This window comes from Meriones unguiculatus, chromosome 1 (genome assembly GCF_030254825.1).
Source record: "Meriones unguiculatus strain TT.TT164.6M chromosome 1, Bangor_MerUng_6.1, whole genome shotgun sequence".
Taxonomy (NCBI): Eukaryota; Metazoa; Chordata; class Mammalia; order Rodentia; family Muridae; genus Meriones; species Meriones unguiculatus.
This window is the reverse complement of record NC_083349.1, coordinates 193,309,787-193,325,341: the sequence shown is the minus strand read 5'-3', so window position 1 is coordinate 193,325,341 and position 15,555 is coordinate 193,309,787. Positions and strand designations below refer to the sequence as shown.

Genomic DNA, 15,555 nt, shown 5'->3' with positions numbered 1-15,555 from the left:
TTTTCTGACCTGGGAGTTACTAGGGTGCTCCTCTAGTTCTGAGAGACACTGCCACCATCTCTATCCTCTCTGCCTCTGCCTCCTCCACCTACCCTTGAACATACCCTGCTCCCTCGGACCCTGAAAAGCCACTCGTTCACTAGGTTCACAAAAACTAAAGTCGCCCAACCAGAGTCTTCACGTAGCTGTCTGGCATCTTACTGTGCCACACGGTGCAAGGAGAGAGCTGTGGGCGTTCTTCAGTATTCACTTTACCGACAAAACACCCCAAGTCAGGCTTGTCTTCCTGGGGCTGGCCTGGGATCCATGGAGCTGGCTCAAGCAGCCAAGGGTGTGGTTGCCTCTCTCACAGCTGCTGCGCTTGTTCTGTATCCAGAGTGGGGCCCCCGAGGGGGCACTGGGCCTGCTGTCTCCTGCTGGAGCAGACTGGAAGACAGTCACGTCTGGGGCCTGGCTGCGTCCTGTGGATGCCTCCACGTGGTACATTATTGATGGTGCTTCTAATTGAGCGTTTCCCAAAGTCTACGGGCTTTTGATGAAAAATTCATGGCACGCCCGAGGATGGCAGAGCATTCGATCGATTGGCAGTGCAGCAGACAAGGGGTCCAGGGTCCCCTCAGGGACAACGGCTGGAGGCTGGCTGGGAGAGGGGGCAGCCATCAGTGGCACAGTGACCTCCTCCTGGGCTTCTGGCCCTGGATTTGTGGGCAGGAAAGGTGCACAGCAGAAGGCAGCAGCCAGGAGGAGAGGCCACGAGGAAGGATTGGGGTGTTTTTTAGCCTGTATTTTGGTGCCTGCTGGGTGACTTACAGTCAGGGAGGCCTCACATTTACTTCCCTGTTGGAGAGGATTGGGCCTTCCAGAGTCCCCCGGAGCCTCTCCTATGTGCTGCGGAGTCTAGCAGGGCTTCACAGCCACCTTAGTCCTCTGACAGCCCCACTTGACGGATGCAGTACGTGTTCCATCTCACAGAATGACGCCGTGGCCCAGAGGTGTTGACTGACCTGTCTGATCTAATTAGAAGCAGAGCCCATAGTCTTTCCGCCCCACTAAGCCAGCATGAGTGTGAGCTGCAGAGTGGGGCGGAATGTCCCACTTCTTCCCCACCCTCATCGCACTGAGAAGATAAGTGAGCCAGGCGTGGTGGCGCACGCCTTCAATCCTAGCACTCAAGGAGGCAGAGACAGACAGATCTCTGTGAGTTTGAGGCCAGCCTGGTCTACAAAGAGAGTCCAGGATAGCCAAGGTTACACAGAGAAACCTGTCTCGAAAAAAAAGAAAAGAAAAAAAGAAAGGAAAATTAAGTGACAAATGAAGCAAGCAAGCCAAGCAATGTGAGTCTCCCCTATTCCAGAGTATGACAGCAATGCTGACAGGGGCCAGAGACCCCTGGGGATAAAGATTTTGAAGTAGAGGTATCTGACTCAGACTATTCCACCCCAGAGATTCCAGAGAATCCTTACAGTCTTCTGTAAGGATTCATTAAACTAGTACTACATCTTTATGAACTCCCTGTTCCTGTCAAGGCATCTTGTTGGCTCCTGATGGGGTCCCATCTTGAAAAGCTTTAAGCTACATATGCCCGGGACCAATAGGCTAGCAAGTAACAGCAACACCACCACCCTGCCCCATGCCCAAGGAGGCATGTACCCAGGCTGTTGCCCCAGGGAAGGATCTGTAAGCAGGCTCAGGCGGCTATGGTAGATAGCCCTGCCTCTGTGATCCTGCGTTTCTAGGTGGTGGGTTGGGGTGTTTGGGTTTGTTTTCCTTTGCTTCCTAGAGAGTTCCTTTCAAAAACATCCACCCATGTCTGCACTGAACTAAAAGGAAAGGAATTTGTCCAGACTGTCAGGAAAGCAGAGCTGGAGGCCCTGGGAGCACGGGTGGGGCGTAGAAGCCTGTTGCTGTTGGGAGGAGGGTGAGCCCAGCTTCGGCTACTGGGGGTTGGGTGCAGCGCCGGGAAGGTATCAGGAGATTCAGGGAGACCAAGGAGGAGCCTGATGAGGGAAAAGAGATTTGAGAAGGGGACAAGAGTGTAGTCAGAAAAGGGGGACAATCAGAAAGGGAAGCCAGAGTTGGAGGACAGTGAGGAGGGTTCCTAAGTCGTAGTATCAGAAGCCAAAGGTCCTGAAGGACTCCCACAGCCTTCCCAGGCCTGTCATTTCCTTGCAATCCCCTGGCCAAGGAGTGAGCGAAGCCCAATTCTATCACCCCATCCAAGTGTCCCTTACCCAGAACCAAAGAAAGAGGCCCCACACTTGCCTCCTGCTTGCTTCAGGGCTGGGCCCAGTCACCAAGCAGGCACTTGTTGTAGCAACAGTCCCTGAGGACCCATCCTGGGGAACAGAACTGCCATCAGCACAGATGGGGGAGCCAGGGGAGCCAGCCCCTCCAGCCCCCAAGTTTGCCCTGGGCCTAGTTGAAAGCCGCTCTGTAAGTCTGCCCCACACCCACTGGTTCTGGGAGATGGGTCAGCTGCAGGTGTGTAGGGGTATGTTGCCAGGCAACCAGCAGAGGCATTCCCAGAGCCTGTATGAGTAGGAGGTAAGGTGGGGGAGGGCCAGGACACCACTCCTGGACGGTCCTGGTCTCAGGAACTTCCAGTGAGGTTCCCAGTCTCAACCCAGGCCACTAGAGCCCACACTCGAACCCAGAGAAGGAAAACAGGCCTTTGGTGGGAAAATGCCCTTAAGTGAACATTGTCTGTAGCTAACTTGAACCCCAGCTATGGTGTCTTGAAGGTGTAGCCCCAGACCTCAGTCTGTGCTGCCAGGCTCAGATGTGGGCTTTAGGGGAAGCAGGGACAGAAGAGGCATCCAGCTGCTGACCAGCTGCAGGCCAGGGCTTGGGGAGATAGAGTGGGGTTAATGATGGTGACCTTTCTCACTCTAACCCCAAAGGTCCAGCCCAGAAGGCAGCATCCTATAGTGTACAGATGGGTGAACAGGGACAGGGGCTACTGGTAGTCAGTGGACAGCTTCTGAGACAGACGGAGGGAGAGCCAGGTTCTGGCCTCACCCTGTGAATATTATCAGAGGCAGGGGAATAAGGATGTGAGCAACAGGGAAGGGTTCCTTATGATAGGGTGGTCAGAGTCACTCTGGGGAGAGCTTTGTCCCCTCCACAGCCCCAGCCCCAGCGCGAGACTTCCCTTGTCTGAGGGCAAGGGCCAGGTCAGCTCCAAATTGCTATCAGCAAAGGCAGGACCATGAGCCAAACCCCAGAGGAAGGCTGACGCTGGTGGGGGGGGGGGGAGCAAGGTTGTTCTGGAGGAGGACCCAGAGGGGAGCCTGGGTATGACTGAGGGAGACCTGGGGACAGGGCATGGAATCATGTAGTTAGATGGCACCTTTCAGAAAGCTCTACACACCTCTGTGCCCATCCCATCCCCAGCCCCACGGTCCTGGCCTGGTCCGGTGAGGCAGCCTGCCTCCTGGGGGGCCAATTAGACAGGGGCTGGGGTCAGGTGCAGGCCAAGGCCCTGTAGCCCCCCAGAGCTTCAGGAAGGTAAGCACAAAAGCTTTCTCTACTGCTTGGGAAGGAAAAGAACAGAAGACAGAGAAAACGCGATTGCGCTTCTTTTGTTTCTTTGCTGTAACCTTGGACTGAATAAAGGAGCTACTGTGTCCCCATCCCTGGGAGAGCAACCTTTACAGAGCAGAGGAAACTGTTCGCAATAGCACTTTGCATGGATTTGTCGCGGTTCAGAGGCCCAGCTGTCAGTCAAGGGAAATTATTTGATGAACACGATTTCAGATGAATAGGTCCTCTATTCTAGAACCTGCTGTGGCTCCCATCTGCTCTCTGTGCTAAAGCAGAGCTCCTGGGGCTGGCCAGCTCCCTGGACACAACCCACCCTGGCTAGTTAGGCGGGCTGGAAAAACCGGGTCTGCTCCAGCTCTCTGGCCATCTACCTGTGTGCTGTGTTGTCCACCTTCGTGCTATGATATCCACCTGTGGGCTATGCTGTCCACCTGTGTGTTAGGAGGTTTACCTGTGGGCTATGATATCCAAGCCCTGGCATCTGTGCTGGCCTCCAGGCCCCTGATGCTCTCACATTTCAAATCCCACATCATCAACTCAAGCCCCACCTCTGCCTCAGAGACCAGGCTCTAAATCTAAAGTTTCCCAGGCCCTTCCTGGAGGAAAAGGACCCCAGGTATAACCTTAAAGACTGGGCAAAATTGACAAAGGCCGCAGAGCAAAGGATAAGAACAGAAGGCTGGATGTGGCTTCCAGGAAGTCCCATACCCACAATAGCCTAGGGTTTCGGCTTCATGGTCATGGTCTTTGCCTGGCCAGAGACACCTCTTTCATCTCTGGCTTCTTATTTTAGTTCCAGAGGTGAGTGGTGTCGTATGCATGGCAAGTACCCACACTGCTACTGGCATCTTTCTAAGGATAAAGACCCCCCTGTCCCAATAGAGCTGAGCCGGGGCTTGGGAAGCTAGGGCCACTGCAGGCAGTGACAGGCAGAAAAGGGACCCACCAAGGCTGTTGCTCCACCGTGGTTTTCTCACCTCCAGCCAAAGCCCTGATGCAGAGCTGGCCTGCCTCAGTCCTCCCCAGTGCTGCCCTCTGTGTGGTGGATGGCAGGGTTGCAGTCCCCCATTAGGCCACTGCTTATTGCCTGATCCCCAGCTCTGGGCTTCAGTGGCCCCACCCAGCCGATGGGGTATTCTCGGGCCCTTGCCTGACCTCTGGTGGTAAAGTTAGAAAGTGAGTAGAGTTGCTGAGGCCACTGGTTCTAGGGTAATTGTCACACCCACAGTCAGCAGGAAGGAAGGAAGGTTGTTGTTTGTTTGTTTGTTGTTTGTTTGAACTGGGTGGACTAAGGATAGAGGGACCAGGACTCTAGCGGTACTAGATGTCCCTGTGGGCACAGGAACTGCCCAGCCACAGTGAACTTCAACCCCTGGGACAACACTAGCTTCTTCCAGCAAATCTCAGGGCACCTATCCCCACACTGCTTCCTCGGAGTGAACTCCAAGCTCCTTGTTCTCAGGAACTGGGTAAGGCCAGTGCCAGTTTGTGCAAGCTGAAGGTTCCTATTTTATTTTAAAGAAATGGGATTCGTTCCTTTATAAAGTTCTAAACATGGCAAAGTTAACAAGGAAGGTCTCTGGCATCCGGAGAGACCCACGGAAGCTCTATGCATCAAACGATGACAAGGTGACAGGAGCGGTGGCTACCTGAAAGAGACAGGAGAGCAGGGCTCTGAGAAGCTGGGGGCTGTGTGGGTGGTCCCTGGTACTCAGCCATGCTGTGTTGGTATGGGTTAGGCGTGGCTGCCAGTCAGAGCAGGCAAAGCCTCTAATGTGTCCTTGATGGGCATGACTTGGAGGCTGGGGTAGAGCATTGAGGCTGAGTTAGCATGGCTCCTTCTCCCCCTGGTTATCTGGACTTCTCCCAAGGAAAACAGTGGGCACTGGGAGAGGGGAAGAGTCAGTGCAGGGTAGAGCTTCAGGCTTCCACCGGGCCTGGCTCCTGGAGCTCCACGGAACACTCTTCACAAACATCCAGTTATACCTATGCCCCTTAGGAATGAAGCAAAGACCAGCCAGCCCTTCCTCCTCTGGCCAGCTTCTTCCTCAGCAAGGGGAGTGGGATGGCCTCCCTTCGGATTGGTTACAGAGAAAACTAGGCAAGAACCTGGCCATCCAAGGGCTTAGGCTTGGACTTGGGGTTAGGGTTAGAGAGCCGCCGTTCATGAAGGCACCTGGGACCTCAGGTTTCCACCTGGGTGGAGTGTTCATGGCCATGCTGCTTGGATAGAATTTTCTCTCTCTGCAATGATTTGGGCACACGTGGAGAAGGATAATGTTTTCTTCTCAGCTGTTCTCTGTTCACAAGGGCCAGCCTCAAGTGTCTTCTTCTGTGGGAGAAGTTACGATATGGGTCTTGTTCCAAGCTCTACCCCATGCCTCAGCTCCATAATCTTCCCAGGAGCTAACAAAGGACCCAGCTGAGGTTTAAGAATTGCTGTGTGACTTCAGGCACCTCTCTGGCTTCTATGGACGATTCTCAGCAGAGGGCACCCATCATGACCAGGGCAGGTCTGAGAAGGACATCTGGGTCACCTAGAGAAGGGACATGTGTGCTGGCAGGACTAGATATTTCATGAAACACTCAGCTCTCTCTTCAACACGAGCTGTGGGGAAGCCTTGGCCTCCTCTTGGGGCAAACTGGAAGCAGAGCATTGGCGGGGGGCGGCTGCCCTCTGGCGGCCATGAAGACAAACCACACACCAGCATCTTGTGTCAGCCAGCAAGGGCCGTGCGCCTAAGTAAGCAGGGCTGCCCAGCCCAGATCCCTGCACAGCCTTGTCACCACTTTCCACAGCCCCAGCACTCTTCAGGCGCCCTGTGGACTTGGCTTGGCCATCTGGATTTTGCCACTCCTCTTCCCCTCTGGAGGTTGTTCCCATCTAGAGAGTCCTCACTACCTGCCACCAACTACTCTGTCTCCTCTCTCTCCATTCCCCAACTCTGAACATCTGCTTGCTCCCTCTCCTGGGCCCCGCACTTTTATCCTGCCTTCATCTTGCCCACTGCCTCCGCCAGGCAAGGGTCCCACTGCCTCTCACCCAGCACTACTCTTGGCCCCTATAGCCATCTATCCCTAGTAGATTAGCAGCCAGCAAATCCTTATTACAGCCCTCCAGCATGGGCCCTTCAGTTTCCTGCAGCAGAGACCAGGCTCCTGAGTCCACTTCTCTGGCTTGCTCTGCTGCTCTCCTCATTCCTCCCCTCCCCACAACTTCTCCTCTGCCTGGAAGCCCCTCCCTCAAGGTACCACCTGCCCATACTCTGAGAGCAGCTTAGGTCCTCATTACCTCCAGGAAGCTTTCCAGGCTTCCTGAGCTGGGAGGGACAAGCCTGCTGGAAGCCTCTTCTGCCACAGACACAGGAAGTGTCCACCACCCCCTGGATGTAGAGTGGACCACTGTGAACAAGGACTGTCTAGCTTAGCTCTGGTCAAGGTCCCGTGTGGCCCAGACCTGTACATAGTGGCACTCGGCAAGCCTTGCTTTAGGCACAAGCTCTGTGACCATTTCCAGGCACACCACTTCCAGCCTCAGTTTCCCCTTCTGCACTGTCCTGCTACAAGGGCTGTTCTGACTATATAAATTGGTGGTTACCAGGGGTGTGTTTGGAAATCACTGGGTGATATGCTTCAGACTTTGCCATAAGCACTGACTGGGGTCTGAGCATCTTCCTTGGGCTTTCGTCAGAGAATCCCCACCTTCCTCCTTGGTGGAAATGGGCCTCAGTCCAGTAAACTGGGACTCGTCATGTAAGCAGAATTTCTGGGCCTAGAGCCCAGGGCCATTCTGGAATAATATTTTTGAAGTGTCTTAAAGTGAGTTGGGTAAGGGAGTTACTATCGCCAGGCACTCTAGTGCCAGGGCCAGGGCTAACTTTCCTACTGTCCTCCTGTCACACTAGGGGGCTGATTTCCCATCCATTCCCTAGAGACAGCCACCCTGGTTCCTGAGCCCATGAGGTGGCATGGCTTCAATAAAGTCTGCCAATATTCCTGGGCAGTGGGGAAATTAGAGCCTGGTGCTCTCATTTCTCACCCTGGCAGGCTCTGAGGGTCAGGGCCATAGTGGGGAGTATCAGTGGATGAGCAGGGTGCAAGGGGTCCTCAGGGTCAGGCACAGTGGCATTTGAGTAATGGCCTCTGAGGACATGCCTGCCCCTCCCCCAGGAAGCAACAAGAGAGCAGGACCATAAAGACAATCTGGAACATGGTGTCCTGTGTGTTTTCAAGGCCGGGACGTGACGCAGGACGTGGCCCTGAGGGCAGCCTAGCTGCAGACTGTGGCCAGAGATCAGGGCTACCAGCTTAAACCTTGTGGTCCCTCAGGCCCAGCTGTGCTACTTGACCATACAAATGGGGCCACTGAAGTCCCCACAGAAACAGAGCACTGGCCAGAGTAGAGAGGATGAGCCAGGAGCCCACGCTGTCCCCCTAGGGAAACTCCACTCCCAGGGTGAACAGACAAGGCTGAGCTAAGCGGCTGGGAAGGAAGACAGGGCTTGTCTTCAAGGGGTGGAGTCCCTGGGATCCACTGATCCTCCTCCAGAAGGACCTGCTGGCTGAGGCAGGGGGCCGCCACACCAGAAGCCAACCCCTCCCTCTCTTCTTTCCTTCTTTGTCATGGTCTCTGTTTTCTTCATCTGTGGGGGATGGTATAAGTGGCAGAGCAATGCTTAATTCCCCCACACTGCAGAACTACAGAGACAGGTAACAGTGGGACCTTAAGAAGGATAATCCCCTGAATGAGAAGTGGGCTGACCAGAGCCTACAGGATGGGTCAAGGGGCTGGCAGCCTCTTGACCCTCCAGAATTCCTTCCACGTGCATGTCTGCATCCCTTCCCAGTCAAGGTCAGGACTGTGTTACCGTCCCACAAGCTCTCTTCATTTCACAACAGCGTGGCATTCTTTCTGTATAGGGATGAGTAATTCTAAGACATTCCTTATAACCAGACCAGACACTAGGGAAGTCATAGTGTTCAGACTGTCTGCACTGAGCATCCTTGGATGTGTTTCCTTGAACATGTATCTGTGGACATGGGAATGTGTATGGGTCAAGGCAATAACCCTGCAAGCTAATAGTCTGCTTTGGGGCTGTTGTAATCAGGACAGGATGATAAGAAGTTGAGGCAGGCTAGGGAAGGACAGGAGATGATTCTCCTCTGTTGAAATGGCAGAAGCTTCCTCTGGCTGAGGTCTGGACTCTAGATCCAGTCAGTCATGGGCTGTGCCGTGAAGTGAAGACCACCCAGTGGAGAGGAGCCAGCAAGCCCTGGGTGGTAAGAAAGAAAGGGGAAGGGTCTGTGGGGTAGAACAGCCATTGAAACAGGAGTGAGACGGACTGGGAATGGCGTCTCCCTCGACACGCGCACAGCCCAACTTGAGCTCACAGCAACACGTGGGCCTCCAGGAGGTCCCAAGCTCCACACATGTCCCTGACTCCAAAGTGTGTGTGTGTGTGTGTGTGTGTGTGGTCTAGTCCTTGTGCAGGGTCTGTTGGAGGATACCAGATGGGCACATAGCTGGGAAAGCCACAGCAGATGCTAGGGAGATAGAGCCAACACTGGCACCAGTCAGAGGGACTATAGCCAGAAAGCTAGACAGCAGTGGCAGATAACAAGTGGTGTCCGGTGCGTTCCTGCTGGCTGGAGACCCCCTCTCCTACAAGCTGTGCCCCACCAGGCAGCAGGTGGGAGGCTATAGCTGGGATATAGCCTGATCCCCCTAGGCAGAAGGAGACCGGGGGAGAGTTAGATATAGAGTAGTGCTTTCTGAGGCCTAAGAGCCAGGCCTGTGGGGCCCACCCACAAGAGCAAGGCTTCTACAGCCTGGAAGTCCACAGGCAACTCAGAGAGCTCATTTACCTCCTCCCTGTTCCCTCCCAGGCCCTACTCTGATTGTTTCCCTTCCAGGACCTTTCTGACTTGTATCTTGGATCAGATAGAAAGATAGATAGATAGATAGATAGATAGATAGATAGATAGATAGATAGATAGATAGATAGATAGGCAGATAGATAGACAAATAGATAGGCAGATAGACAGATTGATAGATAGGAGAGTCTTAAGATATGGCCTGCTTGGAACTTGTAATAACAGTACAGAATTTGATTGACAAGAAAATTCAGGGCTCAAGATATGGCTTAGTAGGTAAAGTGATTTCCCTGCAAGTGCAGAATCTCTTGTTTGATGCCCAGAACCAATGTAAATGCCAGGCATGGAGATTTGGGTGTTTGCAATCTTAGCATGAGGGAAATAAAGACAGGAAGACCCATGGGACTCACTGCCCAACCAATTTAGACTAATAGATGTGCTCCAGGCCAATGAGAAATTGCCCTATTTCAAGGAGTGGATCTCATTCCTGAGGTTGACACCCAAGGCTGAGCACACACATGTACCCACACAGGCACACATGTAAATTTGTACATACATTTGGCTTGGTTGCCTTGTGCATATATGGACAGACTTAGTTTTGTTTTGTGTCTCAAAACAAACAAACAAATAACAATAATAGACCCAAGCGCCAAAAGGCTTGAATTTCAGACCCTGATTTTACTACTCATTACTCTTGTCACTGAGTAAGTTGCTAGCCTCTCTGGGGCTTGTCCTCAGTTTCCTCCTCTATAAAGTGAGAGTGATACCTATATCATAGGGTTTTGGGGGGTTGAGTGGAGACAAGCATTTAAAGCACTTAGTAGGAGGCCTGGGATGTGGGGGAAGCCAAGGGCACATCAACACTATGATTAGTGCCCTTCCAGACCTAAGTTGGCTTCCTGTCCCCATCCTCTGCACCTCCCCCACCTGATATCTGGATCCTGACTTTGACCTTGAGACCTTACCTGAGTCTTCAGGGTCTACTTGGTGTCTCTTCTTGGATGCTGGGCTGTTTGGGAAGCTGATGGTAGATCAGCCCCCAAGTGGCTTTGGTAGGCAGTCTAAGAGGCTCCTCCTGGGAAGGAGTTGGGTGAGAAGAGGGAGCAGGTAAGAGAAAGTGAAGAAGTAGATATGGTTTACTCAGAACCTGGAACCGTGGCTCTCGGGAGTGGCTCGCTGTGGGTGCAAATGTAGAGTGGGATCCTGGGGCTGGGGGATCAGGTAAGGGTTCAGCTGAGGATTCTGGGATTATAGGAGATGAACAATTACCGGCGGGCCATGCAGAAGATGGCAGAGGACATCCTAGCACTGAGGAAGCAGGCCAACATCCTGGAGGAGGAGAACCGCATGCTGAGGAGCCAGCTGACACAGCAGAGCATAGAAGAAGAGCAGAGCAGAGCTGAGGAGGAGAACCTGGGTAAGCCTTTGGAGACCTGCTGGGGGCCAGGCTCTGGGCTGAGCACAGCCCAGGGCTCTCCCTGTTCACTGTCAGGGTGGTAGGGAGCTTTCTCCAGATGTGTGTCCTGCATCAGGAGCCCCCTACTTCTCCCACCCCTCCCACTGTAGACACACTTGTACAACCTGCCCAGCTGCAATGGCTTAGGGAGGGAAACGGAAAACCCTGGGTGGAGCCCCAGAGCTGGAGTGCCCCTGCCTCTACCTACTCTTGAGCCAGCGTCTTCCCACCCCAGCCGAGTCCATGAAGCAGAACCTACTGCTGAGTGAACTGGATATGAAGAGGCTGCGAGACAGGGTGCAGCACCTGCAGAACGAGCTGATTCGGGTAAGCCAGGGCTTGACAGGCAGAGGGGCAGGGCCTCCGGGCATAGTCCCGAGAGGTGCCCAGAGCAGAGAGCACAGAGCGGGAGGGAAGCCGGCCAGTGCAGGGTTCCGCAGGATCCCACATGTGCCCTTGTGGCTGGGGCAACTCCCAGGCACCCACTCACTTCCACCCTGCAGAAGAATGATCGTGAGAAGGAGTTGCTGCTTCTGTGCCAGGCCCAGCAGCCACAGGCTGCACAGATACGGAGGTACCAGGACAAGCTGCAGAAGATGAAGGCCCTGGAGGACACTGTGAGGCACCAGGAAAAGGCAGGTGCCGGGGCAAGCTGTGGAGGAAGAGCAGCAGCCTGGAGGGTGTGGTGCTCTCAGGCCAGCCCAGTCTTGGTCTCTGTCACCAGGTGATTGAGAAGATGGAGCAGATATTGGAAGAAAGGCTCCGGGAGAGGAAGGAGCCAGCCCCATCAAACAGGCCACAGGAGAAGCCCAATGTGGGTGGGTCTGCTCCCCAGTGTAGATCAGAATAAGTGATTTTCCAGCTTTTGTCTCGCCCTGCCCTCCCCCCAACTTCACGAGAGCTTTCAGAGAAGGGCCAATGCTCTATTTTGTCTGTGAGCTGGAGAGAGATGCCCAGGGTAGCATGACTCCTCTCTTCTCTCAGGTACTAAGAGCTTCCAAGGTGCTCAGAGCTCTCCTTCTCCCAGGAAGCCTCTTAGGACACAAGACAGGTAGAAAGAGACTTCAACCTCTAGGGTTGAGGCCCCATGAACCACAGGCACAGAGAAAGACTTCCCATGTGGACGACCTCATAGGCAGCAGTCCCCAAGTCCTTAGCTTCCTCACCACTTGGCATCTTTTCTATTCTGCCTCCACAAAGCAAACAGACAAAACTAAACTGATGGTATCAGTTTATTTTCCCCATTGGTGTAACCCACAGACATCCACAACTGCCAATCAAATATGGCTCTGGTAAGCAGAAAGGAACAAGATAACACTTTATCAGGTCCGATCATCTCTCTGGTCATGTGGGGGCACACTCTGTATGCCTAGCCCTGGGCCATTGATGGTTAGGCACTGGGTGTCTGAAAGTCTTTCTAAAACAAGGAAAGTCTTAGGGAACCTTAAGTCGCCTAGAGTCTATGTAGGGTGACAACCAGGTCAAAGGACCAGAGAGTGGCCAGAGAGACAGATACAAGGACAGATGAGTAGGGAGAGGTGCGGGGAAAACAACAAAGTAGGATTCTAAACAGCCGGGGATGACAGCCTGAGGGACGTGGACCTGACTCCACTGATAGCTTGGGAGCAGAACGGCGCAAAATGCTAGAGCAAATAGGACATAGAAGCAACAAAAGCTCATCTCATAAGCACTTGTGGCCATGTTCACAGCCTTCCCCGTGTTCACAGCCTCTGGCATTCACCTGGGCCCCACAGGAGAGAACGTGGCTGTTGATCTTTACTCCATGCTGCTGGCAGAAAACACGAGGCTGCGGGCAGAGCTGGAAAAGAACCGCCAGCAGCCAGCCCCCATCATCCTGCAGCAGCAGGCCCTGCCGGTAAGAGCTGCTGGCATGGGCCTAGCTTGAGCCTTGCCGGTACTGGTCAGCAGGTACTCACCCCACGATCATCCCCAGCACGGGCCAAGTTAAAGATTCAGCCAAGAATCTCGGCTTCCTGGAACCCAATGCCTCTAAGAACATTTATACTTGGTCCTTGCACTTGCATTCCTAAGGTGAAAGTCTAACCTTCATCTGGCATCCTGGGAGAGAGCAAAGCTCTAGCTCACCCTTGCCCCGAACCCTGATTCCACCTGTCACCTGGCTTGCTCCCACCTGGACACCCTCCCACCATGGGACTCTCAGAGCCTTCTGGGATTGCTGCAGCCCTGGAGAGCCTGTTTCTCCATCCCAGGTGGATCCCAGGGAGCTGGGAGCAGGTGGAGACTTGGCAGAGAGTCTACAAGACACAAATGGCCCAGGACACTCCAGGTGCACAGAGACCCTGCCAGCACAGGTGGGTGTCCTGGGGGACTGCTCCACTGCCATGCTGCTTCAGGTAACCTGCTGTATTCAAACTCAAAGTCAATACTTGGAGTTATGGTGGCACGAGGGCACGGGTGAGTGTCTCTTCATCCCAGGAAATGAGTTCTGTTTGGGATGTCCCAACGCATAGGCAGCCAGATAAAGTGTGAGAGAAGGGCATCCTGTGTTTTGGTGAGCCTTCCCTCTGCTAACAGACTTCCAGCTCAACCACATTCTGGGTAGGGAAAGGGACTCATTACTGCATCTTGCATAAGCAGCTGCTATGTTAAAGCTTCCAGTGTGAGCTGGGGGTGTGGCTCAGCTGACAGAGGGCTTGTTTATATCAAGCCCTGTGTTCGGTCCCCAGCACTTCATAAACCTACACATGCCTGTAATGCCAGCACGCAGGAGATGGAGGCAAGAGGGTCAGAAGTCAAGGTCTCACAACATAGTGAGTTCAAGACCAGCCTGGACTATATGTGATCCCACCAAAAAGAAAAGAATTTTTTTAATGTTAGATTCTTCGAATCTGAGTGGGAAACAACACAGGGAAAAAGCGTGCCTCCAGCCCTGTGAAGATCTTAAGGAAAAGGCCCTGACCCGGAAGTGAGGCTTTGTATCTGCAGCTGAATTTGAACTCCACCCTGCCTGGTTTTCCTTGCAGTACACTTGTCTCCTCAGCTCTCACAGCCTCAGCTCCCAGGAAGGGCCTTACATGACTGTCTGCTTCCACAGGATCTCCTTGGTGGTACTTCAGACAAGTTTAACCTCCTGGCCAAGCTAGAACAAGCTCAAAGTCGGATCTTGTCCCTGGAAAACCAGGTAAGTAAGATGGCTGGGGTTGATCCGGCCGGGACAGGCTCACTGTTCAGCCTATGCACAGCCTATGACCAGGGACAAGGCTTAGCATGCAAGTAGGGTCAATGCTCAATGTCGGACTACAGAATTAGGGCTCAGCACGTGACCAGGTCAGCCCCGTGAACAGATTCAAAGCCCTGTGTGGACGCAGGTCAGAGTGTGGACCCCATAAGGACTGTAGTGAAGATCCAGCTGTGTCTCAGGCCGTTTGGCCCTCACCTCTGCTGCTGCCTGAGCTTTGCCTTTTCCTAGAGGACAGGCCCAAACTCTGTTCTAGCTCAGGGGGAGGACCCCTGCCGAGTGCTGGTGTTCCAACTGCCCCTTTCCATTCTACAGCTGGAGGACTCAGCTCGCCGCTGGGCACGAGAGAAGCAAAACTTGGCCATACGGCTTCAGGAGCAACAACACGGCTTTGGAAACCTGCCAAACCCCATCATCACAGATCAGCCTGTGAGTGACCTGGCAGAGAAGATCTAGGTGATAGGCTAGAAGCCATCCCACCCCCAAATCACTGGGCCCCAAAAGTCTTGGGGGATAGGTCCTAAGCTAAGTATCAGCAGTCTTGAGTTGAGGTCCTACTGTGAGCAAAGCGGATACTCAAGTGACGCATCTGAAGGAATAGGAATGTCTGCCATATGTCTCCTTTCCTATCCGTTGTGGTGAACTTCCGGGATGAGATCACTGTGGATGAGAAAGGGCTTACACAAGCATTACTAGAATCTCTGGCTCTACTCTGGCATCACACATGGATACGTGCCTCTTCCCACCCAATTTCTTTTTGTTGTTGTTCTTCTTCTTCTTTTGGTTTTTCAAGACAGGGTTTCTCTGTGTAGCCTTGGTTGTCCTGGACTTGCTTTTGTAGACTAGGCTGGCCTTAACCTCACAGAGATCCACCTGCCCCTGCTTCCCTGAGTGCTGGGATTACAGACATGCACTACCGTACCCAGCTGAAAAACCAATTTTTTTAAAAGGCAGCTAAATAGAGAAATCTATTGCACTAGAAATTGGCAGCCAGGGGTGGTGGACCAGGCTGGCCTTGAACTCAGAGAGATCTGCCTGCCTCTGCCTCCCAAGTGCTGGGATTAAAGGAGTGGTTAGCTGCCTTAATAGATTTGCATCGCCTACATCCCAGGAACAAATAGACCATCCATAGCTGTCCCCCCCACGAGGCCAGCCCTGGGGACTTCACGCCCTACAATAAAAGGTCCTGACTCTCCTACCCTCAAGCTAACAGTACTTTGCTTGCTGCCAAGGCTCTACCACCCATAGGCAGAACCTAAAGGATGAGGGCCTTCCAGGGAACCCAGGGCTACTTCTGCAAGCTCATCTAGCCCTAGGGACCCAGAGAAACCAGACATCTACCACCTGCAGTGATAAAACAAAGCTATTCAGAAATCACAGCCTCCTGGGTTTTGGATCCTCAGAAGCATGGCCTGCCAGGCATGATACCCTGAGGCAATGTGCCCTGGGAATGGGGATGGCT

The 15,555-nt window shown here is 53.4% G+C and overlaps 1 protein-coding gene across 1 annotated transcript in view; it reads left to right on the top strand.

The window, feature by feature from the left end:
* Positions 1-15,555, top strand: part of Ccdc33 (coiled-coil domain containing 33) — a 92,399-nt gene that overhangs the window by 76,629 nt on the left and 215 nt on the right. The window contains 9 exon segments of the mRNA XM_060374823.1: positions 10,672-10,834; positions 11,109-11,200; positions 11,377-11,508; positions 11,598-11,691; positions 12,583-12,749; positions 13,105-13,250; positions 13,252-13,309; positions 13,950-14,036; positions 14,409-14,522. Of these exon segments, the coding sequence (XP_060230806.1) occupies positions 10,672-10,834; positions 11,109-11,200; positions 11,377-11,508; positions 11,598-11,691; positions 12,583-12,749; positions 13,105-13,250; positions 13,252-13,309; positions 13,950-14,036; positions 14,409-14,522 (1,053 nt within the window).